Source organism: Heterodontus francisci, chromosome 11, assembly GCF_036365525.1.
Source record: "Heterodontus francisci isolate sHetFra1 chromosome 11, sHetFra1.hap1, whole genome shotgun sequence".
NCBI lineage: Eukaryota > Metazoa > Chordata > Chondrichthyes > Heterodontiformes > Heterodontidae > Heterodontus > Heterodontus francisci.
Genome location: NC_090381.1, coordinates 78,455,369 through 78,481,905, shown reverse-complemented (window position 1 = coordinate 78,481,905; position 26,537 = coordinate 78,455,369). Strand labels below are relative to the sequence as shown.

At 45.3% G+C, this 26,537-nt stretch overlaps 1 protein-coding gene across 7 annotated transcripts in view; it reads right to left on the bottom strand.

Annotated features, from left to right (window-relative positions):
- LOC137375320 (lisH domain-containing protein ARMC9) overlaps positions 1-26,537 on the bottom strand; it is a 143,637-nt gene that overhangs the window by 77,038 nt on the left and 40,062 nt on the right. For all 7 annotated transcript variants that reach the window (XR_010975986.1, XM_068042296.1, XM_068042302.1 and 4 more), the window contains exons 7-9: positions 22,950-23,042; positions 13,456-13,480; positions 8,858-9,015 (exon numbers count right to left, since the gene is read on the bottom strand). Coding sequence is in view for 6 of the 7 variants with exons in the window: in XM_068042296.1 (XP_067898397.1) it covers positions 8,858-9,015; positions 13,456-13,480; positions 22,950-23,042 (276 nt within the window). In the remaining variant the exon portion in view is untranslated. The remainder of the gene's footprint in view (positions 1-8,857; positions 9,016-13,455; positions 13,481-22,949; positions 23,043-26,537) is intronic.

The following is a 26,537-nucleotide window of genomic DNA, read 5'->3' as shown; positions in this document are numbered from 1 at the left end:
TACAATTCCAAGTCAAGATGGTGTGTGGCTTGGAGGGGAACTTGCAGGCGGTGGTGTTCCAACGCATCTGCTGCCCTTGTTCTTCTAGGTGGTAGAGGTCACAGGTTTGGAAGGTGCTGTCGAAGGAGAGCTGGTGAGTTGCTGCAGTGCATCTTATTGATGGCACACACTGCTGCCACTGTGCTTCAGTGGTGAAGGGAGTGAATGTTGAAGATGGTAGATGGGTTGCCAATCAAGCGGGCTGCTTTATCCTGGATGGTGTCGAACTTCTTGAGTGTTGTTGGAGCTGCACCCATCCAGGCAAGTGGAGAGTATTCCATCACAACTCCTGACTTGTGCCTTGTAGATGTGGCTAGGCATTGAGGAGTTAGGAGGTGAGTTACTCACCGCAGAATTCCCAGCCTCTAAGCTGTGCTTGTAGCCACTATATTTACGTGGCTGGTCCAGTTCAGTTTTTGGTCAATGGTATCCCCCAGGATGTTGATAGTGGGGGATTCAGCCATGGTAATACCACTGAACATCAAGGGGAGATGGTTAGATTCTCTCTTATTTGAGATAGTCATTGCCTAGTACTTGTGTGGCGCGAATATTACTTGCCACTTATCAGCCCAAGCCTGGTTGTTGCCCAGGTCTTGCTGCATCTGAAGAGTGCAGGAGGGCATGCTGAACCAGGGTTGGTCCCCTGGCTTGATGGTAATGGTAGAGTGGTGGATATGCTGAGCCATGAGGTCACAGATTGTGGTTGAGTACAATTCTGCTGCTGCTGATGGCCCACAGTGCCTCATGGATGCCCAGTTTTGCATTGCTAGATCTGTTTGAAATCTATTCCATTTAGCACGGTGGTAGTTCCTCAAAGGAAGCTTATTGATATGGTGTATTAAAAACTCATTAGAAGCCTTCCACAGCGATCTAATTTTCATTGGTTATGAGTTATATTACTTAACAATCTCAGTGTATGTAACAAATAGAACAAGTTATTTTGTCCATTATTGTAATATGGTTTGTACATTCTCTGACCACCATTATCTTAATAGCAGCAAACTTCTGGCAAAAGAAACTTAAGTACTGTTCTCTTTGAACTAATGTTAGACATGATGTTATACATGCTAGGTGTTGTAACCTGATAGCATGTTTCGAGGTTTGAGGCTGTAATTAAACAATATTCAGGGATTCATGGAAGAATTCCTTCACTCAATAAAATTAACGAATAGTAATAGCCTAGATCCAGGTTCCCAATCCCAACACCAGGCTGAACTTTCGGTCAGAACTTGGAGGTGGCCGTGGTGGGATCCTGGAGATTTGAGGCGACTGCCAAGTAAGAGGCCATCTCCGGGTGCCCCGTTCAATTAGACGGTGGGCGAGCTTCACAGCTGGGAGAGCCAATGGGAGCACCCAAGGCTCTGCGCAGCCAGCAGGCCCACCAGGAAAGGTGAGCACTGCCGTTGTAGATGGGAGACTGCGAAAGCACCTCAAAATGGAGGCGCCTCTGAGGTCTTGCAAATGATATCAAATATACTGTGGCCACATCTGCCAGGCCATCCCCCTCCACAGAATGGCGTGTGGCAGCAGCTGTGGCTCTCACAGGCTGTTTTGCAGGATGCCTCTCTGGCCATCCCCACCTGCCGCAGGGAGGCTGCCACCATTCAAACTATGGACTCCAGCCAAATTGGGGGAGTGGGGGGGGGGACCCAGAAAATCCATTAGGCATGTGAAGAATGCCCTCAATTGGCACTTTAATTGGCCTAATTGGCTACTAGCCATTGGCAAGCGGGTAGCCATCACTCCCAAGAAACCATCTCCCTGATAATGGGCCAGAGGTGGGAACATGCTGGCAGACCAGCACGCCGCCAGTAGCAAGAGATTGACTGCATGCCCGCCACCAAACCTGCCTTTGCCTCAGTATGAACATTCCACCCACTATATCAGCTCCCTGTAGGGCTGCCAGTTTCTTTCACATTTGGGGTAAAATTCAGCCCATATGGGGTGGCGCAGTGGTTAGCACCGCAGTCTCACAGCTCCAGTGACCCGGGTTCGGTTCTGGGTACTGCCTGTGCAGAGTTTGCAAGTTCTCCCTGTGACCGTGTGGGTTTCCGCCGGATGCTCCGGTTTCCTTCCACAGACAAAGACTTGCAGGTTGATAGGTAAATTGGCCATTGTAAATTGCCTCTAGTGTAGGTAGGTGGTAGGAGAATGGTGGGGATGTAGTAGGAAATATGGGATTAATGTAGGATTAGTATAAATGGGTGGTTGTTAGTCGGCACAGACTCGGTGGGCCGAAGGGCCTGTTTCAGTGCTGTATCTCTCTATGGAATCTATTTGTATCCAAGCCTATGGGAGTTGCGGACAGCATTACTTGTCAGTGACCTTCTGTGAGGCATTCTAAACTGTTCTCTCCTGGAATTGGTGCCCAGAAAGTCAAAAAAGGTAGCCTTCCTTTCATCAATTTTTTTTATTCATTCATGGGATGTGGACGTCGCTTGCCAAGCCAGAATTTATTGTCCAGCCCTAATTGCCCTCGAGAAGGTGGTGGTGAGCTGCCTTCTTAAACCACTACAGTCCATGTGCTGTCAGGAAGGGAGAAACATAGAAAATAGGAGCAGGAGTAGGCCATTTAGCCCTTTGAGCCTGCTCCGCCATTCATTATGATCATGGCTGATCATCCAACTGTTCCCGCTTTCGCCCCATATCCTTTGATCCCTTCAGACCCAAGAGCGATATCTAACTCCTTCTTGAAAACATACAATGTTTTAGCCTCAACTGCTTTCTGTGGTAGCGAATTCCACAAGCTCACCACTCTCTGGGTGAAGATACTTCTCCTCATCTAAGTCCTGAAAGGTCTGACCTCTGGTTCTGGACTCCCCCACCATCGGGAACATCCTTCCCGCATCTACCCGGTCAAGTCCTGTTATAATTTTATAGGTTTCTATGAGATACCCCCTCACTCTTCTGAACTCCAGCAAATATAATCCTAACCGACTCAATCTCTCCTCATACGTCAGTCCCGCCATCCCAGGAATCAGTCTGGTAAACATTCGCTGCATTCCCTCTACAGCAAGAACATCCTTCCTCAGATAAGGAGGCCAAAACTGCATACAATATTCCAGGTGTGGCCTCACCACCAAGGCCCTGTATAATTGCAGCAAGACATCCCTGCTCCTCTACTCGAATCCTCTCACTATCAAGGCCAACATACCATTTGCTTTTTTTACCGCCTCTTGCACCTGCATGTTTACCTTCAGCGACTGGTGCACGAGAACACTCAGGTCTCGCTGCATATTCCCATCTCTCAGTTTATAGCCATTCAGATAATAATCTACCTTCCTGTTTTTGCTACCAAAGTGGATAACCTCACATTTATCCACATTGCATTGCATCTGCCATGCATTAGCCCACTCACTCAACTTGTCCAAATCACCCTGAAGCCTCTCTGCATCCTCCTCACAACTCACCCTCCCACCCAGTTTTGTGTCATCTGCAAATTTGGAGAAATTACATTTAGTTCCCTCATCTAAGTCATTTATATTGTAAATAGCTGGGGTCCTAGCACCTATCCCTGTGGTACCCCACTAGTCACTGCCTGCCATTCGGAAGAACACCCATTTATTCCGACTCTGTTTCCTGTCCGCCAACCAATTTTCTATCCATCGCAATACAATACCCCCAATCCCATGCACTTTAACTTTACATGCTAATCTCTTATGTGGGACTTTATCGAAAGCCTTCTGAAAGTCCAAATAAACTACATCCACTGGCTCCCCCTAATCAACTCTACTAGTTACATCCTCGAAGAATTCTAGATGATTTGTCAAGCATGATTTGCCTTTCGTAAATCTATGCGGACTCTGCCTGCTTCTACCACTGTTCTCCAAGTGCTCTGCTATAAAATCTTTGATAACGGACTCTAGAATTTTCCCCACTACCGACGTCAGGCTGACTGGTCTATAATTCCCTGCTTTCTCTCTACCTCCCTTTTTAAATAGTGGGGTTACATTAGCTATTCTCCAATCTGTAGGAACTGTTCCAGAGTCTATAGAATCTTGGAAGATGACCACCAATGCATCCACTATTTCTAGGGCCACTTCCTTAAGTACTCTGGGATGCAGACTATCAGGCCCTGGGGATTTATCGGCCTTCAATCCCATCAATTTCCCCAACACCATTTCTCTACTAATACTGATTTTCTTCAGTTCCCCTCTCTCACTCAGCCCCGTGTTCTCCAAAATTTCTGGTATGATATTTGTGTCCTCCTTTGTGAAGACAGAACCAAAGTATGCATTTAGTTGGTCCACCATTTCTTTGTTCCCCATAATAAATTCCCCTGTTTCTGACTGTAAGGGACCTACATTTGTCTTCACCAATCTTTTTCTCTTCACATATCTATAGAAACTTTTACAGTCAGTTTTTATGTTCCCTGCAAGCTTGCTCTCGTACTCTATTTTCCCCTTCTTAATCAATCCCTTGGTCCTCCTTTGCTGAATGCTAAACTGCTCCCAATCCTCAGGTCTGTTGTTTTTTCTGGCAAATTTACAATGCCTCTTCCTTGGATCTAAAGTTATCTCTAATTTCCCTTGTAAGCCATGGTTTGGCTACCTTTCCCTTTTTACTTTTGCGCCAGACAGGGATAAACAATTGTTGCAGTTCATCCACGCGCTCTTTAAATGTTTGCCATTACCTATCCACCGTCATCCCTTTAAGTAACGTTTCCCAATCTGTCATAGCCAACTCGCGCCTCATACCTTCGTAGTTTCCTTTACTAAGATTCAGGACCCTAGTCTCAAAATCAAATACATCACTCTCCATCTTGATGAAGAATTCTATTATATTATGGTCGCTCATCCCCAAGGGGTTTCGCACCACTAGACTGTCGATTATTCCTTGCTCATTACACAATACCCAGTCTAGGATGGCCTGTTCTCTAGTTGGTTCCTCAACGTATTGGTCCAGAAAACCATCCCGTATACACTCCAAGAATTCCTCCTCTACAGTATTGTAACTAACTTGATTTGCCCAATCTATACGCATATTAAATTACAGATGTTTCTTTATCGCATGCGTCTCTAATTTCCTGTTTAATGCCATTCCCAACATCACCACTACAATTTTGGTGTCTGTATACAACCCCCACTAACATTTTTTGCCCCTTAGTGTTTCTCAGCTCTACCCATACAGATTCCACATCATCAGAGCTAACATCTTTCCTCACTATTGCATTAATTTCCTCTTTAACCAGCAATGCAACTCCACTGCTTTTTGCCTGTCCTTCCTAAATACTGAATACCCGTGGATGTTCATTTCCCATCCCTGGTCACCTTGCAGCCATGTCTCCGTAATCCCGAATATATCATACCCATTTAAATTTATTTGAGTGATTAATTCATCCACTTTATTGCGAATGCTCCGCACGTTAAGGCACAAAGCCTTAACACTTGTCTTTTTAACATTACCTGTCCCCTTCCCACTATTTTTCCCTGTGGCCCTGTTTGATTCTGGCCCTTTATTTCTCTGCCTATCACTTTTCTTATTCCCCGTAATGTCTTTGTTCTTGTCTTTGATTCCCCCCTCCTCTTACGCCTTGCAAAGGTTCCCATCCCCCTGCCATTTTAGTTTAAACCCTCCCCAACCACTCTAGCAAATACTCCCCCAGGACATCAGTCCCGGTCCTGCCCAGGTGTAACCCGTCCAGTTTATACCGGTTCCACCTCCCCCAGAACTGGTCCCAATGTCCCAGGAATCTAAAACCTTCCCCCTCACACCATCTCTTCAGCCACGTATTCATCCGATATATCCTGCTATTTCTACTCTGACTAGCACGTGGCACTGGTAGTAATCCTGAGATCACTACCTTTGTGGTCCTATTTTTCAACTTACTTCCTAGCTCCCTATATTCTGCTTTTAGGACCTCATCCTTTTTTTTAAACCTATGTCGTTTGTACCAATGTGTACCACGACCATTGGCTGTTCACCCTTCCCCGTCAGAATGTCCTGTAACCGCTGAGACACCCTTGACCCCAGCACCAGGGAGGCAACATACCATCCTGGCGTCTCTTTTGCGGCCACAGAAACGCCTACCTATTCCCCTTACAATTGAATCCCCTATAACTATTGCATTCCCACACCTTTTACTCCTCCCCTGTGCAGCAGAATCAACAGTGGTACAACGAATTGGGCTGATGCTGCTTTCCCCTGAGAGGCCATTCCCCCCCAACAGTACCCAGAGTATCTGCAGCACTATCTCCAATACTGCATCAGTGAACCTTGGTCTTCGTTTTCCAGAATACTCCCTGTAAAGACATTAATTGACTTTCCTCCATAATCTGCTTCCCCACAAGCTACTCTGCAACCTTTTAAATGACTGCTCAACCCTCTAAACTGCTATGATATTCCACTCCGCTCTATATGAGCTGCCAGACTGCAATCATTGGGAAATCTTATGAAATGATGAGAACTTTCACTCTGATCACTCTTACACTCTGAGACTCACTGTAAAAGCCCTTGAAAAAGTTGCCCCTTGTTGAGGTATAACTGGGTTTTTAATAACATACTGACTTCATAGTTACTGCCAAATACCCACCCTGGTCCTGAGAAGCAAATTTTATATTTTGTGTTATATCAACGAGAAAGTGAATAGCTGAAGTACTCACATTAAAACTAATTGTGTGTATCATTCACATTTAAACACATAATAGAACAATTTTGCTGTTATTCAATTCCAAAATAAATATTATTCAATCATAAAATGATGCATGAAAAATATAAATGGATTAGTTGAGAATTCATGAGATGTACGCATCATTGGCAAGGGCACTCCTGACTTGCGCTGTGTAGATGGACAGGCTTTGGGAGATCAGGAGGCAAGTTAGATGCTGCAGAATTCCTAGCCTCTGACCTACTTTTGTAGCCACAGCATTTGTATGGCTAGTCCAGTTCAGTTTCTGGTCAATCACTTATCAGCCCAAGCCTGAATGTTGTTCAGGTTTTGCTAAATGCAGGCACAAGCTGCTTAATTATCTGAGGAGTTGGAACTGAACATTGCACAATCAGCAAACATCCCCAATTCTGACCTTAGGATGGAAGGTTATTGATGAAGCAGCTGAAGATGGCTGGGCCTAGGACACTGCCCTGAGGAACTCATGCAGCGATATCCTGGGGCTGAGATGATTGGCTTTAAACACCTACAAACATCTTCCTTTATGCTTGGTATGACTCCAGCCAGTGGAGAGTTCTCCCCCCAACCCCGATTCCCACTGACCTCAATTTTGCTAGGGCTCCTTGATGTCACACTTGGTCAAATGCTGTCTCGATGTCATGGGCAGTAACTTTCACCACCACTGGAATTCAGTCCTTTTGTCCATGTTTGGACTAAGACGGTAATGAGGTCTAGAGTTGAGTGGTACTGCTGGAACCCAAACTAAGCATTGGTGAGTAAGTTTCTTTTGAAAGCAATGTCAACAATCCCTTGCATTACTTTGCTGATTTTTGAGAGTAGACTGAGGGGCAGTATTTGGCCAGACTATATTTGCCCCACTTTTATGGACAGGACATACCTGGGCAAATTTTCTACTTGTCGGAAAGATGCCAGTGCTCTACTGGAACAGCTTGGCAAAAGGTATGGCTAGTTCTGGGGCACAGATTTTCAGCACTACAGTCGGGCCCATATCCTTTGCTACGCCTAGTGTGCTCAACCATTTCTTGATTATCACATGGAGTGAATCGAATTGGCTGAAGACTGGCTTATGTAATGGTGGGGATCTCAGGAGGAAGCAGAGATGGATCATTCACTCAGCAGATCCATCTGAAGGTGGTTGCAAACACTTCAGCTTGTCTTTTGCACTTACAAGTTGGGTTCTGCCAACATTGAAGATGGGGATGTTCATGGAGTCTTCTCGTTAATTGGTTAATTGTGCACCACTATTCATGACTGGATGTGGCATGACTGCAGAGCTGTGATCTGATTTGTTAATGGTGGATCGCTTAACTCTGTCTATAACATGCTGCTTCCACTGTTTAGCATGCATGTAGTCTTGTGTTGTAGCTTCACCAAGTTGGCATCTCATTTTTAGGTATGCCTGGTGCTGTTCCTGGCATGCTCTCCTACACTACTCATTGAACCCGGGTTTATCCCCTGACTTGATGGCAATGGTAGAGTGAGGGATATGCTGGGCCATGAGGTTAGACTGTGGTGGAATACAATTCTGCCTCGGCTGATGGTTCACACTGCCTTATGGTTGCCCAGTTTTCAGCTGTTAGATCTGTTCTGAATCTATCCCATTTAGCATGGTGGTAGTGCTACACAACACGATGGAGGGCTGTAGGGTGTCCTCATTATGAAGATGGGACTTCTTCTCTACAAGGACTGTGCGGTGGTCACGCCTACCAATACTGTCATGGACAGATACATCTGCGACTGGTGGATTGGTGAGGATGAGGTCAAATACATTTTTCCCTTGTGTTGGTACTCTCATCACCTGCCACAGGGCCAGTCTGCCAGCTATGTCCTTCAGGACACAACCAGGTCAGTCAGTAGTGGTAATACTGAGCCCATCTTGGTGATGCATATTGCAGTTCCTCACTCAGAGTACATTCTGTGCCCTTGCTGTCCTCACTGCTTCTTCAATAGTTTCCAACAGGGAGGAGTACTGATTCATCAGCTGAGGGAGGGCAGTAGCTGGTAATGAGCATGTGATTTCCTTGCCCATGTTTGACTGGATGCCATGAGACTTCATGGGGCCCGGAGACAATGTTGAGGACTCCCAGCGACACTCCCTCCCAACTGTATATCAATGTGCTGCCATCTCTGGTGGGTCTGTCCTACCAATGGGACAGCTCATAGCCAGGAATGGCGATGGAGAAATCTTACCATTTTTCCATTTACTGTAGCTTCCAAAGAATCTACCAGTTCTGCAGTGACTCCAATCAGGCTGTGGTAATCCTCTTGCATCTTGCTGTATCTCTTCATGTATGTTGCTGCTTTTCTCTCAGTCTCTACTAACTGTTGCTGAAGTTGTTGCAACAATTCTGTTAATACAATGTTAACACAATGATCATACAAGAAAATACCCCAGTCTATCTTTTTTAAATGAAATGTATTCTTCACTATACATCACTTTTTCTAAAAAATACTCCTAAGTTCAAGAATGCAACAATTTCCAATTCTATCAGCTCATTATAATTGGAATATCCTTGCCGTTGTCAAAATCAAATATCAATTAAATCACATATTTTAGGTCCCTCGAGCTCCTCTTTTCATTCTCAAGAAATAACAGACATCCACATGCAGGGAACTCAAATGTGCTAAGTGTATGCAGTTTGGATTTAGGAATGTAATGGCACTTAAAAATAAACAAGCTTCTATCATTGCATTAGCTGTTGACCACAAACATTATGCCGAACACATCTCCAAGATTAACATATCTGGAAATAATGCACACTGAAAGACCAATTCCTTTTAGCTCCATGCAAAAATAAGTCGGGTATATTCTATTGGAGAACCAGAGACCATAGGGCACTAGAAATGAGGCTGATATTCAATTCTTCATTTAAAGTATCACCTGTAGCGTATTCATGAGAATACTGGCTGAATTGTTTTTTTGAGAGCCGGCATGGACTCCATGGGCCCAAAAAGAACATAAGAAATAGGAGCAAGAGTAGGCCATTTGGCCTCTTGAGCCTGCTCCACCATTCAATAAGTTTATGGCTGATATGATTGTGGCCTTAATTCCATTTTCCTGGCTGCCTCCTATAACCCTTTACTCCCTTGTAGATCAAAACTCTGTCTAGCTCAGCCTTGAATATATTCAATGGCCCAGCCTCCACTGCTCTCCGGGGCAAAGAATTCCAAAGATTAACTATCCTCAGTGGAAATTCCTCCTCATCTCTGTCTTAACTGGGAGAACCCTTATTTTGAAACAGTGTCTATAGTTCTTGATTTCCCCACAAGGAGAAATATCTTCTCAGTATCTACCCTGCCAAGCTCCCTCAGAATCTTCTATGTTTCAATAGGATCATCTCTCATTCTTCTAATGTCCAATGAATAGAGACCCAACCTGCTCAATCTTTCCGCAAAAGGCAACACCTTCATCCCAGCAATCAACCTAATGAACCTTCTCTGAACTGCCTCCAATCCGTATATCCCTCCTTAAATAAGGAGACCAAAAGTGTATGGTGTGGACTCACGAACACCCTGTACAGTTGTAGCAAGACTTCCCTACTGTTATACTCCATCCCCCTTGCAATAATGGCCAACAATTCATTTGCCTTCCTGATTACTGGCTCTACCTGCGTGCTAACTTTTTGTGATTCATGTACAACACACAGATCCCTCTGTACCACAGTATTCTGCAGTCTCTCTCCATTCAAAACATATTCTGCTTTTCTATTCTTCCCACCAAAGTGGACAACCTCAAAATTTTCCTGCAATATGCTCCATCTGCCAGATTTTTTTCACCACTCACTTAACCTATCAATAGCCCTTGGCAGACTCTGTGTCCTCCTCACAACTTGCTTTCCTACCTATCTTTGTATCGTCGGCAAATTTGGTTACAATACATTTGGTCCCTTCATCAAAATCATTAATGTAGATTGTAAACAGTTAAGACCTCAAGCACTGATTCTTGTGGCATCCCACTAGTTACAGTTTGCCAACCTGAAAATAACCCATTTATTCCGACTCTGCTTTCTGTTAGTTAGCCAATAGCCTCCTTTGTGCTGTACTGACTTTATCACTCTGTGACTATCTTTTCCCCAAAAAGGATCTTTAAATAAAAGGGTACAGAAAAGGTTTTTTTCTTTTTAAAAAGAAAAGCTCATAAAAAGTATACTTAACAAGGATGTTAACTTTAGATGGGTGGTGTGCATACACAGACTGCACCCTAGCCTCCGAAAGATAACATCCTTGTTTGACTGAAAGTTCACATCTGTAATTTGCGAAGTAAATATATTGGTATCTGTCTTTCAGATCTACAAATACTCCAAACAATTTGAGCAGCAAACATTTGGAGACGTCCAACATTATGTTCTTCCAAAGAATTAATGGTAAAATTACTTGTGCTGTACCTGCCAATTTCAGAAGTGGGTGGTAATTTCAAAGTAGAATATATATTATGCATCCGACAATATGTGCATGGTGGTCAAGTCTTTCTACTTGTAATAAACTTGGTTGATACTTACTGTATTTTCAAGGTGCACTGCAGTGCTCACCTTCCAAATTTAACATAGATGAATCTATCCCATTCATTCCTGATTATCTTGTGATCTTACTTCATTCTCACTTTCATTGTATTTGCACCTGTTCACTAATCATCTATCCAAAGGTGCAAGGTCACCTACCCGGTCCAACAGATTTTATATATGTTCTACCATGCAATATGTTTTTCAGGCATGGATATTGCATGATCATAAATTACAGTTATTGCAACTTTCACTTGTTTTCCTTTATTAATTTAGAAATGCTTATTCTTGGAAATATACATTTTTCTACTTGTCACTGTCAGAAATCACACATTATTGAGTTAGGAAAATAAAAGTTAAATGTAGAATAAAGCTCCTCCTATTTTGTCTCAATATGTGCTTTATCATCAGTCTCAGAAAACCAACTTCTGCTGCACTAGTTGTCATGTGCCAAGTCCATTTCTTCACTGGCAATCCTTTTACTTTCTGAGTGAAATTTCCATCTTACTAGTAAATTATATACAAATTGTAACAGTCAACTTGTCGTCAACTGTTTCTCATTTCAAGAAGGAAACTTCTATCTTTCTATTCATGACCAGAACCAACAGAAATGACAGAATGTATTCTAACTCACTGCACCACCTTTTCTCCCCATACAACAAAACTTTAAGTAGCAAATTTAAGCACAAGTATAATTTTGATAAACAATACAGCAACATTCTTATGAATGAATTATCTTCATGGACCAGAACAAGAAGAAACTACTACAAATATGCCTAATTATCAAACCTAAAAATCAGATGTACATTCTTCTGCCATGCAGTTGCTAACTTTAACATAGATTTCTTCTGTTCAAACAGAGGGACAGTCTGAGAAGTAGATTTCTCTATGACCACCAGTCTTTACAATCAACAAAATTGTGCTATTGTGTTGAGATAAGTCTTCCCTTCTTCCAAAATCCTTCTTTTATTGTAAGGTAATTTACCTACAAGACTAGTCAAGCCTGGCAACACTCATAACAGGCAAGACTGAAAGATTCAAGTGTCTGGCAGCACCAAGACTACCATCTACATCTGTAAGAGTTCTGAAGCAAATATTTACAGACCAGACTGCTTCCAGTTTAACTATTTTTGTTTAATTAGTAAAGACAATAAACCATTTTTAAAAAGTCAGATACTCCATGAAATTTATATTGAATGTGGTAAAAAGACGATAAGTTAAAAAGATAAAAACAGATAAAGGACGAACCTTTTCAAAATTAGTTTCATGTGCACTTTTTTTCTAAAAGAAGTCTACATAATAGATCAGATTGTTCATTTATTAAGTTTATTTTTCTTTTCACAAAGGTTTATTAGAGTGCTGGGGAGTAGATACTTTAGCCTCTTTGAAAAGCAAACACTCCCGGCAACGTGATAATGCAGTATCAGAAGAATAATCCTACTGCACAAGCGGGCGAGCCCATTTGCTACCTTCCTGCACCCTCCCAGTAGCTCTATAACTTTCTTGCGAATTATGAACAGGCTTGTGTTGTGGATCTGCATTGCAGATCAAATGTTCTTCATTCAAGACTTTTACAAATAAAGAGATTAGACTTTCATCTCAGTGCTGCATTAAACAGATGCTAGAGTCACATACATGCCAGACTGGGTAATGGCAGGAGGTTTCCTTCTTTAAAGGACATTAGTGAACTGGTTGGATTTTCCTGACAATCCAACAGCTTCACGGTCATTTTCACCCGTTTCGTACCGCCAGAATTTCTTTTAAACTGAAGTCAATTTCTCAAATTGCCATGGTGGGAATTGAACTCACAGACTCCAGGTTATAAGACCAGGTCTCTGGACACAATAATTTGTAGTAACCTGATCTTGGATTCTAGTACAAGATCATCTTACAGGCTGGAAGCAGGAACAGTGGCCAAAGAACAGCAGTTCCTCTGCCACAGCAACAGGATCAGATTATCAAACTCTAGTCGTAAATGCTTTGTAACTAGAGGAACATAATTTAGTAGCAATTTCCTGACTATGGGTGCTGCCAGTAAACAATCTCCTTATTTTCAGTTTATAGCTGTAGTTTCAAAGATTTGCCTTCACAATTCAGACGCAATCCAAAAAGCCTAGTCAACAACCATTTGAAAACAGTAATAATTTTTAAAATCTGTTTAACCTTTCATCTAAAAACAGACAGAAGTTTTTGGCAATGCAAATGCACTGACCAATCACAATTTTACAACTCTGTAGAAATAATGGAACAACAATGTTAAAAGCCACATGATAAATTGGGAGATATTACCTTTGGAACCCTGTCCATTTTCTTTCTTTGAATGACAAGTTAAGGACTACTGCTTTTAATCCAATACTAATATGTTACAATTTTATAGGGCTTGCAAAACAATTAATAACTGCTTTTTCCTACTACTACACTATATTATGTGAAAAGCTGTCTACAAAGTTGTGTGGTTGATGCTCTATATCCACATGCCATCTCATTTACAGGTTTACCTCCAATACCAGTGCAGTCAGAGGCATCTTGGGAAAGGGTGTCTCAGCCTGTTCATACAGTTTTTAAAATTGATGACACACTGTTTGTGAAAATGTAGTACATCGGCAGTTAACTATTGTCTCAAATCCAGCTACATGTACAACTTAGGCATACTGAACAAGGCAAACAGGTTAAATTAAAGAACTATTTCACAAGCCCTTCAACATATGTAGGTGTCAATTAATTGCTCCTTTCAAAACGCAATGTGCAGTAAATAAAGATATAAAAACATTGTATGATTTTGAAAGAATACAAAACTTCCTTGATCAATTTGCTCTTAGCCCAACTAGAAAGGAGGCACTGCTGGATCTGGTGCTGGGAAATGAGGTGGGCCAAGTGGACCAAGTGTCGGTCGGGGGCCACTTGGGTAAGACTGATCATCGTATCATAAGCTTTAGACTAGTAATGCAGAAAAGCAAGGAACAAAATAAGGTAGAACATCGAGAATAGAAGAGTACTAATTTCAATGTGATGAGAAAGGACCTAGTCAGGGTAGAATGGAACCAAAGATTGACAGGAAGAGCTGTATCAGAACAATGGGTTATCTTTAAAGATGATGCTTGAGGTACAGGCTAGTACATTCCAACAAAGGCAAAAAGTAAGGGAATCAAAAACAGGGCTCCTTGGATGATGAGGGAGATAGATATTATGATGAAACAAAAAAAGAGAGTGTATGATGCATGTCATGTGAATTCTTCAAGTGAGAACCAGGCCTTATACAATAAGCTGAGGGGACAGGTGAAGAGGAAAATAAGATTGGCAAAGAGAAAATGTGAGAATAGAATGGCAGTTAACATAAAAGGGAACCCATAAATTTTCTACCGTCATGTAAATAGTAAGCGGGTAGTAAGAGATGGAGTGGGGCCTATTAGGGACAAAGATAGAGATAGGCAAAGATTAGAGGTATATGGAAAAACTAATATACTTAATGAGTACTTTGTATCAGTGCTCACAAAGGAAGTGGCACTTAGCATATATTTGTCTCTATTTTTTGTGAGTATAGGAATAGCAGGATAGAGCAGATGAATGCATGGCTGAATTTAGTTTCCTTGATCACTGGGTCGGTTTCTGGCGAAGGTGGGGCCTGTACAATTCAGACGGGTTGCATCTGCACTGGAATGGGACCAACATCCTTGCAGGGAGGTTTGCCGGTGCTGTTGAGAGGGGGTTTAAACCATTTTGGCAGTGGGGTGGGATACAGAGTGGAGGTACAGTAGGGGGTGATGCACAGCTAAATATAGAAGAGAAACTAAGTCAGTCTGGAAGGCAGAGCAAATATAGGCCGGTTAAGGCACAAGAGAAAAAAGCAAGGCTGGATTGCATCAATTTTAACGCAAGTACTCCTACATGTAAGGCAGATGAATTGAGGGCGCTGATTAACACATGGAAATGAGATATTATTGCTATCCCAGAGACATGGTTGAGAGTAGGGTAGGACTAGCAGCTCAATATTCCAAGGTGTAGAATTTTCAAGCGTGACGGGGTGGGTGTAAAAGAGGAGGTGGCATTGCATTATTGATCAAGGAGTCAATTACTGCAGTGATATCTTAGAAGGTTCCTCAAATGAGGCCATATGGGTAGAACCTAAAAAGAAAAAGGGGGCAATCACTTAGCTGGGAGCGTACTACAGGCCTCCAAACAGTCAGGGAGAGATAGAGGAGCAAATATGTAGGCAAATCTCAGAGAGGTGTAAAAATAATAGGGTAATAATAGTAGGGGATTTCAAATTCTCCAATATTAAAATGGGATAGTCTTACTGCAAAAGGCTTGGGACGGCACAATGGCGCAGTGGTTAGCACCGCAGCCTCACAGCTCCAGAGACCCGGGTTCAATTCTGGGTACTGCCTGTGCAGAGTTTGCAAGTTCTCCCTGTGACCGCGTGGGTTTTCGCCGGGTGCTCCGGTTTCCTTCCACCGCCAAAGATGTGCAGGTGATAGGTAAATTAACCATTGTAAATTGCCCCTAGTGCAGGTAGGTGGTAGGGAATATGGGATTACTGTAGGGTTAGTTTAAATGGGTGGTTCTTGGTCGGCACAGACTCGGTGGGCCGAAGGGCCTGTTTCAGTGCTGTGTCAATAAATATAAATAAATAAAGGGGACGGAATTCTTAAAATGCATACAGGAGAGCTTTTTGAGCCAGCACGTAGAAAGTCCGACAAGAGAAGGGGCAGTACTGGACCTAATCTTAGTGAATGAAGCCAGACAAGTGGTCGATCTGTCAGTGGGGGAGCATTTAGGGGCTAGTGACCGTAACTCTAAGATTTAAGTTAGTTATGGAAAAGGACTAAGATGGACCTGAAATAAAGGCACTGAATTGGAGGAAGGCCAATTTCAATATGATAAAACAGGATCTTGTCAAAGTGGACTGGGAGCAGCTACGTAGGAAAGCCTACATCAGACCAGTGGGAGTCATTCAAAAAGGAAATAGTGAGAGTTCAGGGCCAACATGTTCGAATAAAGGTGAAGGGTAGGACCAACAAGTCCAGGGAACTCTGGATGTCAAGGGATATAGAGGATTAGATAAGGGAAAAAAAAAGGAGGCTTATGGCAGATTCACAGTGCTCAAAACAGTGGAGGCCCTAGAGGAGTATAGAAAGTGTAAGGGGGTACTTAAATAAGTCATTAGGAGAGCGAAGAGGGGGCATGATAAAACACTGGCGGGCAAGATAAAGGAAAATCCCAAGGCGGTTTGTAAGTATATTAAGGGCAAGAGGATAGTAAGAAAAAGTAGGGCCCATTAGGGACCAAAGTGGCAACGTGTGTGTGGAGCCGGAGGACGTAGGTGAGGTTTTCAATGATTACTTTTCATCTGTGTTCACTATGGAGAAGGACGATGTGGGGGTTGAGATCAGGGAGGGGGACTGTGATATACTCGAACAAATTAGCATTGAAAGGGAGGAGGTATTAGAGGTTTTTGAGAACTTAAAAGTGGATAAATCCCCAGGCTCACGAGATGTGTCCCAGGCTGTTATGTGAGGCAAGGGAGGAGATAGCAGAGGCTCTGACACAAATTTTCAAATCCTGTCTGGCCACAGGAGAGATACCAGAGGACTGGAGAACAGCGAATGTGGTACCATTATTCAAGAAGAGTAGCAGGGGTAAACCAGGTAATTACAGGCTGGTGAGTCTAACATTACTGGTACAAAGAACAAAGATAATTACAGCACAGGAACAGGCCCTTCGGCCCTCCAAGCCTGCGCCGATCCAGAGCCTCTCTCTAAACATGTCGCCTATTTTCTAAGCTTCTGTATCTCTTTTCTTCCTGCCCATTCATGTATCTGTCTAGATACATCTTAAAAGACTCCATCGTGCCCGCATCTACCACCTCCGCTGGCAATGCGTTCCAGGTGCCCACCACCCTCTGCGTAAAGAACTTTCCACGCATATCCCCCCTAAACTTTTCCCCTTTCACTTTGAACTCGTGTCCTCTAGTAATTGAAACCCCCACTCTGGGAAAAAGCTTCTTGCTATCCACCCTGTCTATACCTCTCATGATTTTGTACACCTCAATCAGGTCCCCCCTCAACCTCCGTCTTTCTAATGAAAATAATCCTAATCTACTCAACCTCTCTTCATAGCTAGCGCCCTCCATACCAGGCAACATCCTGGTGAACCTCCTCTGCACCCTCTCCAAAGCATCCACATCCTTTTGATAATGTGGCGACCAGAACTGTACGCAGTATTCCAAATGTGGCCGAACCAAAGTCCTATACAACTGTAACATGACCTGCCAACTCTTGTACTCAATGCCCCGTCCGATGAAGGAAAGCATGCCGTATGCCTTCTTGACCACTCTATTTACCTGCGTTGCCACCTTCAGGGAACAGTGGACCTGAACACCCAAATCTCTCTGGACATCAATTTTCCCCAGGACTTTTCCATTTACTGTATAGTTCACTCTTGAATTGGATCTTCCAAAATGCATCACCTCGCATTTGCCCTGATTGAACTCCATCTGCCATTTTTCTGCCCAACTCTCCAATCTATCTATATTCTGCTGTATTCTCTGACAGTCCCCTTCACTATCTGCTACTCCACCAATCTTAGTGTCGTCTGCAAATTTGCTAATCAGTCCACCTATACTTTCCTCCAAATCATTAATGTATATCACAAACAACAGTGGTCCCAGCACGGATCCCTGTGGAACACCACTGGTCACACGTCTCCATTTTGAGAAACTCCCTTCTACTGCTACTCTCTGTCTCCTGTTGCCCAGCCAGTTCTTTATCCATCTAGCTAGTACACCTTGGACCCCAAGCGCCTTCACTTTCTCCATCAGCCTGCCATGGGGAACCTTATCAAACGCCTTACTGAAGTCCATGTATATGACATCGACAGCCCTTCCGTCATCAATCAACTTTGTCACTTCCTCAAAGAATTCTATTAAGTTGGTAAGACATGACCTTCCCTGCACAAAACCATGTTGCCTATCACTGATGAGCCCATTTTCTTCCAAATGGGAATAGATCCTATCCCTCAGTATCTTCTCCAGCAGCTTCCCTACCACTGACGTCAGGCTCACCGGTCTATAATTACCTGGAATTATTCCACTATTGGAAAAAATTCTGAGGGACAGGACTATTCTCCACTTGGAAAGGCAGGGATTAATCAAGGATAGTCAGCATGGCTTTGTCAGGGGGAGATCATATCTAACAAACTCAATTGAATTTTTCGAGCAGGTGACTAGGTGTGTCGATGAGGGTAAAGCAGTTGATGGATTTCAGTAAGGCTGAATGGGAGATTGGTGAAGAAGGTAAGAGCCCATGGGATCCACAGCAAATTGGCAAATTAGATTCAAAATTGGCTTAGTGGTAGGAGGCAGAAGGTGATGGTCGAGGGTTGTTTTTGCAATTGGAAGCCTGTGACCGTGGTGTACCAGAGGAATCGGTGCTGGGACCCTTGCTGTTTGTAGTGTACATTAATGACTTAGATGTGAATATAGGAGCTATGATCAATAAGTTCACAGATCACATTAACATTGGTGGTGTCATAAATAGTGTGGAGGAAAGCCTTAGATTACAGGACGATACAGATGGGCTGGGCAGAGCAGTAGAAAATGGAATTTAATCCTGAGAAGTGTGAGGTGATGCATTTTGAGAGGACTAACAAGGCAAGGGAATATACAATGGATGGTAGGACCCTAGAAAGTACAGAGGGTCAGAGGGACCTTGGTGTACTTGTCCATAGATCATTGAAGGCAGCAGCAAAGGTAGATAAGGTGGTTAGGCAGGCATATGGGATATTTGCCTTTATTAGCCGAGGCATAGAATATAAGAGCAGGGAGGTTATGATGGAGCTGTATAAAATGCTAGTTAGGCCACAGCCAGAGTATTATGTCCAGTTCTGGGCACCACATTATCGGAAGGGTGTGATTACACTGGAGAGCGAGCAGAGGAGATTCACCAGGATGTTGCCTGGGCTGGAGCATTTCAGCTGTGAAGAGAGACTGGATAGGATAGGGTTGTTTTCCTTGGAGCAGAGAAGGCTGAGGGGAGGACCTGATTGAGGTATACAAAATTATGAGAGGCATAATTATGGTAGATAGGAAGAAGCTTTTCCCCTTAGCGGAGGTGTCAGTAACCAGGGGACATAGATTTAAGGTAAGGAGCAGGAGGTTTGGAGGGGATTTGAGGAAAAACCTTTTCACCCAGAGGGTGGTTGGAATCTGAAACACACTGCCGAAAGAGAAGGTAGAGGCAGCAACCCTCACAACATTTAAGGAGTATTTAGATGAGCACCTGAAACACCATAGCATACAAGGCTACGGGCCAAGTGCTGGAAAATTGGATTAGAATAAATACGTGCTTGATGGCCGGCACGGACATGATGGGCCTGTTTCTGTGCTGTATGACTCTATGACTCTATAAGCAGTGGATAGGGTAAAAATTGAGAGGGGGGAGGTACTAAAATGACTAACTATGCTTAGGGTAGATAAATCACCAGGTCCGGATGGCTTGCATACCAGTTTGCTAAAGGAAGTGGGGATGGAGTTAGCAGAAGGGCTTGCCATAATCTTCCAATATTTCCTTGATATAGGGGAGGTGCCAGAGAATTGGAGCGTGGCAAATGTGACACCCTTATTCAAGAAAGGGTGTATGGACATTCCTAGCAACTACAGGTCAGTTAGTTTTCACATCAGTGATGGGTAAGGTTTTAGAAACAATAATCGGGGGGGGGGGGGGAGGGGGGAGAAAAAAAAATTAACAGGCACTTTGAGAAGTTCAAGTTAATTAAGGATTACCAGCAAGTTACCAGCAAATCCACACGGATTTGTAAAAGGCAGATCACACATGACTAATATAATTGAATTTTTTGATGAAGTAACAGAGAAGGTTGAAGAAGGGAATGTGGTGGATGTTGTTTATATGGATTTTAAGAAAGTGCTTCATTAAGGTAACACATAAAAGGCTGGTTTACAAAATTGTGGCTCATGGAATAGGAGGGTCTATGTCCAAATGGATAAAAAAAATTGGCTTAAGGACAGAAAACAGCGAGTTGAAGTTAATGGTTGTTTTTCAGACTGGAGGATGGTAGACAGTGGTATTCCCAAAGGGCTAGTGCTGGAACCACTGTTTTTTGCTATATATAAGTGACTTGGATCTTGGAATACAGAGTAGAATCTCAAAATTTGCCAATGACACCAAACTTGGAGGAGTGACAAATAGTGAGGATGATATGAACCACCTGCAAAAGGATATAGATAGGCTAGCAAAATGGGCAGACAGAAGGCAGATGGAATTTAATACAGAGAAGTGTGAAGTGATGCATTCTGGCAGAAGGAACAGGGAGAGGCAATATATACTTAATGGCACAGTTCTGCAGAGTGTGCAGGAACAGAGGCAGCTGGGGGTGCATGTGCATCTTTGAAGGTGGCAAGACATATTGAGAGAGCGCTTAGTAAAGCATATGGGATCTTGGGCTTCATAAATAGAGGCACTGAGTATAAAAGCAAGGAAGTTATGCTGAACCTTTATAATGCTCTGATTAAGCCCCAACTGGAGTATTGCATCCAGTTCTGGTCACCACACTTTAGGAAGGATGTGAGGGGCCTTGAGAGGGTGCAAAGGAGATTTACCAGAATGATTCCAGGGATAGGAGATTTTAGTTACAAGGTTAGGTTGGAAAAGCTGGGGCTGTTCTCTTTCGAACAAAGGAGATTGAGGGGAGATTGATGGAGGTGTACAAGATTATGACAAGATTATGACAGGTTTAGGTAAGTTAGAGTGGCCTTTAGAGCCACTCCAGGCGCTGCTCCACAAACCACTGACCACCTCCAGGTACTTACCTATTGTCTCCAGAGACAAGGAGGCCAAAGAAGAAGATAAGTTAGACAAGGAATAACTGTTCCCATTAACTAATGGTACAGGGACTAGGGGACACAGATTGACGGTTTTGGACAAGAGATGCAGGGGTGGTAATGGCTTGGAACCTGCTGCCCACAAGGGTGGAGGAAGCAGAGGCAATCAAAGCCTTCAAAAGGAAATTGGATGGCCGCTTGAAGGAAATAAACTTGCAGGACTACAGCGATCGAAAGCTGGCATGATGGGCCGAATGGCCTCTGTCTGTGCCGTAAATGAGTCTGGGCTGGATTTTGTGTAGGAGGCAGGGCTCCCAGCACCGGGCCGAAAAGGTGGGGGGAACCCCACCTCTGCATTTTCGCTGCCCCCTGAAGTGATCCTCCAATGTTTACAATAAAAGATTTACGAGCCGAGATCCCCATCCCTTTAAAGACAAGGATCCCGCCTCCATGAGCTGCCGGCCAAGCAGAGGGCTGGTAGCTCAGCAGTATTGGCAGCGCCACCGGGAACGGTAGCCACTGCCAGTACTGCAGAGGCCTCGGAACCAGGCGCAGCGCTGGAAGCTCTGACAAGAGATAGGGGAGGCGGGGATCACCGGGGCTAGTCCGGAAGACCTAATGGGGTTGGGGGGATGGTTGCAAAGTCCAGGGGGAGGAGGAGAAGTCCCGGGGGGGGGGCGGTAAAGTTGCTCCCAGTGGGGGTCCTCTGTGGGCAACAAATTGCCCATGGAGGAGCGCACACCACCTCCCCCCACCCCACAACCCACCTCAAGCCCGCAGAGCGGGCGCTTAGTGTTGCGAGGCATCCTCCCCCTGCCACTGCTGGTAAGATCCCATTGGCGGCGGGACCAGGCCCTTAATAGGCCATTTAAGGGCCTCATTTGGCCTCTGAGCAGGAAGACCGTTGTCAGCCTATCCCACCCCCTGGAAGATCACTTGGTGATGGATCCTCTTGTGCCCCCCCAACTCCATCCCCGCCTCATTGGGGCCCATAAAATACTGGCCTATGACTCTAAAAGCTTTGAACAGGAAAAGGATATTCTAGGCATCAAGCTGACTTCCTCCAGTTTATGTATGGCTCCGAGAGATTAACTATCCCATCCAACCAATACTGTTACGCTCTAACTGATCTCTCTCTACCAAACCCCTCCTTAACACGTATTGAGCCAGTTCATTTTTATACATATGAAATGACGCAATTACATTTTCTGATAGTCAGTATAAACCTGCAGAGAAAAAAAGAATGGTCTAATCTCTGATCTTGCTTAGGCTTATGAATGTTGAAAATGAACCCTTAAATCCTGTGCTCCAAGCTAAATAGCCTGTTTCTCTAATCCTGTTATATTATTTTAAAAACCTGCATTGTTTCCTTTCAGCCTTCTTTTCTCCAACAAAATTAAGAATTTATTTTTCTTGATAACTTTGTCACCTCAGGTTTTAGCACTCATCTCTGAACAATTTTCAATGCACCTATTTTGGTCTTCAAGTGGGGTGACCAAAACTGCACACCATATTCCAGAACTGACATTACCAGTGAGCTACATGTTATCATAATTCGGTCTGACTTCTAGTAGATTGCGTGCCAGGTGCATCCTTGTCCTTATTAACAATGGTTTCACACTGGGAAATATTTTCAGGTGCTGTAATCCAAGCAAGGGAATTTACAACGTAAGATAATACATCATATCTATTCAGGATATATTTTGTTTCTTTCCAAGTATATTGATTGAAACGGATCAATGAATAGTAATAATGGGAAACCATAAACAGCAGTTCAACTGAGGAACTCTACTTGTACGTTAGTTCTTTGATACAGTAAGGGCAGCCATTCATGATACTTTGCCAGTTTCCTCCTCCTCCCTCTCCATACACACACCTTTTTAGAACTAAATTCTAGCCACAAGAATCATGCGTTTTTTTCTTGAGAGTAAGATGTCCAAAAGGATACAAATAAAGAGAGCAGCCTTGGGACATTGGTCACTTTCAAACTTGTAGACAGAAATTTTTGCAGTCTCATTTTCAGCTCAGGAGTCCACGAATCCTAAAGAGCAAAATCAGATTAACAGAAACTATTAAGAATAAGGGAGCAAGACAAAAGCCACCATTATTTATAACAAAGTGATTGATGACAACGCTACATCATCAGGATGCGCTGCGGTGCGCACATGCGCACATGGTCTCAGGCCCTCTGCGCATGTGCTGCGGTCCGGATGGCCAGGACCAGTTTGCGCATGCGCAGAGGACGTCATCGCGTAACGTCATCTTCCTCGGGGAACACGCCAGGTTTGTCTCTGCGCATGCGCAAACTGGTCCTGGCCATCCGGACCGCAGCACATGCGCAGAGGGCCTGAGACCGTGTGCGCATGTGCGTCAATCTTCTGAAAGCTTCTGCGCGAGTTTTTTGAAAATAGGAGAGGTTTCGTCGGGCATTTTATCTCGATTATTTAGTCATTTTGGACATTTGCTTCATTTTTATTAGACAGAGGAGATTGTTCCAAGGTAAGTTGCTCTGAAAATATTTACATTGTCTGGGGCACCGCATGTGCTCCAGTCCCTGTTGTTAAGTTGGTCTGAAAACATTTCAAGGCAGGGAGGGAGGGGGGGAAGGGAGGAGGGGGGGGAGGAGGGAAGGGAGGAGGAGGGGGGAGGAGGGAGGGGGGGTGAAGGGAGGTCGGGAGGGAGGGGGGGAGCAGCGGAGCGGAAGGGGAGTGCCTTTTTCTGTGCACGCTGATGAGATGGAGCCAATTAATTTGCCCAACAATTGCCCGGAAGCACCTTCGGATGGAGGTGGCCACGCGCTGGACATCAGTCGCGTGCCACAATCCATGGATCCTGAGCGTTTCACCCCCTGGCCTAATGATCTGATGGACCATACATACGCCTGCCTGTTCAAAGCTCCACTTCCCCCACCTGCGGAACCCTCTCCTTGCTGTTCAGTTACACAGTCACCTGTTCCTGCACCCATCCAAGCAGTGCACGTGGACACACAGCCACATGTTTCCCCATCCGCCCTTGAAACAACCATGCAGAGCCTTGTGAGACTCCGCAATTGCCAGCTGCTGCCTGTCAAGCAGAGAAGGCGTCCAAAGGGGTCAAGCACTTGGGGAACATTCAGCAAGAAGAGACCTGAGCACTAAAAGAAACAAGCATGCTGTGTCCAGTGGTAGCACAAATGTGAATGCTCTTGCTGCATACACAACTGGTGAGGTGGGAGTGCAGCCACACCATTCTCCATCCTCAGTGTTGCTTTAAGGCAAAGGCAGATCAGAGTGAAAGAAATGGAAGATGATGCTGATAGTAGTAGGCAGGATTAAATGGGAATGGATGGGAAGACGCACGAGTAGCCTAACCACTAGCAGGTAACAGCTGGGCTAAATGGCCTGCTTTATGTTCATAGTCCAAAAGAAATGTGCTTCTTTTTCCAGCACCCTCACATCATTCATGTTTTCCCTGAGAGCAGCATTGAACCATCACGAGATAGGGGCAGTTACATCATCCTGACTCCTACAGCTGAGGTGGGTACTAAGTGATTCATTGGCCTATACTGCAGAGCATAAAGCATGCACAACAGTAATTTCATTGGAGGGAGGGAAGCTCTGACACTGATGTTCTTCCATTATTTCCTTTCATGTAAAATGTGCCCTTGAGAAAACAATCCTTGACACTTAAGGACGGTATTCCAGCAAAGGAGGCAGTGCAGGGAGATGACACAAGGATGTGATGATTCCTGCATCTGAGGTGGGTAATAAGTGCTTCATTGGCGACGTTATCAATTGGTGCCTTCACTGCAGAACTTAAAAAGGTGTACGCAACAGTAATTTCAGTGGATGGAGGGAGGCAAGCTCTGACTCTGATTTGCTTTTCTTCTTTTCATGTAAAACATGCCGTCGAGAAAACAATCCTCGAGACTTACGGTCAGCATTCAAGCAACGAAGGCAACTGGATCATGCGGCGGAGCTCATCACGATGTGGAAAGGAACATTGCATTTATGGATGAATTGGGAATGCACATTGGGATGCGCTTGGGGAACATTCACCAAGAGTAGACTGAGCTCAGACTCTTGTGACTTTGCCTTCTTCACATGGACAATACAGTAGTGGAATAGAGAGCCAAGCGTTCATTCACCACAAGGCTCTCCAGGAACAATCTCTTTAGCTGTGCATAGCAGAGACTCGGCCTGTCTGTCTAACGGGAATGCTGGACACAACACTCATGTATCCATGCACAGCAGTTCCTCGGATACTTAATGAACTTAATAAAACTTTTCAATAATTAAACCCAGAATTGTTGAGGTTTTGTTTTGCATGCTATTTCCCCAACTTTGCAACTGCACTTCAGATATTCAACTATGGTGGAGGGGTGGAGGTAGGGGGGTGGGTGAAGAGGTAGGGGGGGGTGGGTGAAGAGGTAGGGGGGGTGGGTGAAGAGGTAGGGGGGGTGGGTGAGGAGGGTAGGGGGGGTGGGTGAGGAGGTAGGGGGGGGTGGGTGAGGAGGTAGGGGGGGTGGGTGAGGAGGTAGGGGGGGTGGGTGAGGAGGGTAGGGGGGGTGGGTGAGGAGGTAGGGGGGGTGGGTGAGGAGGTAGGGGGGGTGGGTGCGGAGGGGTGGGGAGAGTGGGGAGAGTGGGGGAGAGTGGGGAGAGTGGGGTGGGGAGAGGTGGGGAGAGGTGGGGAGAGTGGGGTGGGGAGAGTGGGGTGGGGAGAGTGGGGTGGGGGAGAGTGGGGTGGGGAGAGGTGGGGAGAGTGGGGTGGGGAGAGGTGGGGAGAGGTGGGGAGAGTGGGGTGGGGAGAGTGGGGTGGGGAGAGTGGGGTGGGGAGAGTGGGGGTGGGGAGAGTGGGGTGGGGAGAGGTGGGGTGGGGGAGAGGTGGGGTGGGGAGAGGTGGGGAGAGGTGGGGTGGGGAGAGTGGGGTGGGGGAGAGTGGGGTGGGGGAGAGTGGGGTGGGGAGAGTGGGGTGGGGAGAGTGGGGTGGGGAGAGGTGGGGAGAGTGGGGTGGGGAGAGTGGGGTGGGGAGAGTGGGGTGGGGAGAGTGGGGTGGGGAGAGTGGGGTGGGGAGAGGTGGGGAGAGGTGGGGAGAGGTGGGGAGAGGTGGGGAGAGAGAGGTGGGGAGAGAGAGGTGGGGAGAGTGGGGTGGGGAGGGGTGGGGAGAGGTGGGGAGAGTGGGGTGGGGAGGGGTGGGGAGAGGTGGGGAGAGTGGGGTGGGGTGGGGAGAGGTGGGGTGGGGGAGAGGTGGGGAGAGTGGGGTGGGGAGAGGTGGGGAGAGTGGGGTGGGGAGAGGTGGGGAGAGTGGGGTGGGGAGAGGTGGGGAGAGTGGGGTGGGGAGAGGTGGGGAGAGTGGGGTGGGGAGAGTGGGGTGGGGAGAGTGGGGTGGGGGAGAGGTGGGTGAGGGTGGGGGGAGTCGGGGAGGAGGTGGGGTGAGTGGGGTGGGGAGAGGTGGGGTGAGTGGGGTGGGGTGAGTGGGGTGGGGAGAGGTGGGGAGAGTGAGGTGGGGAGAGTGGGGTGGGGAGAGTGGGGTGGGCGAGAGTGTGGTGGGGAGAGTA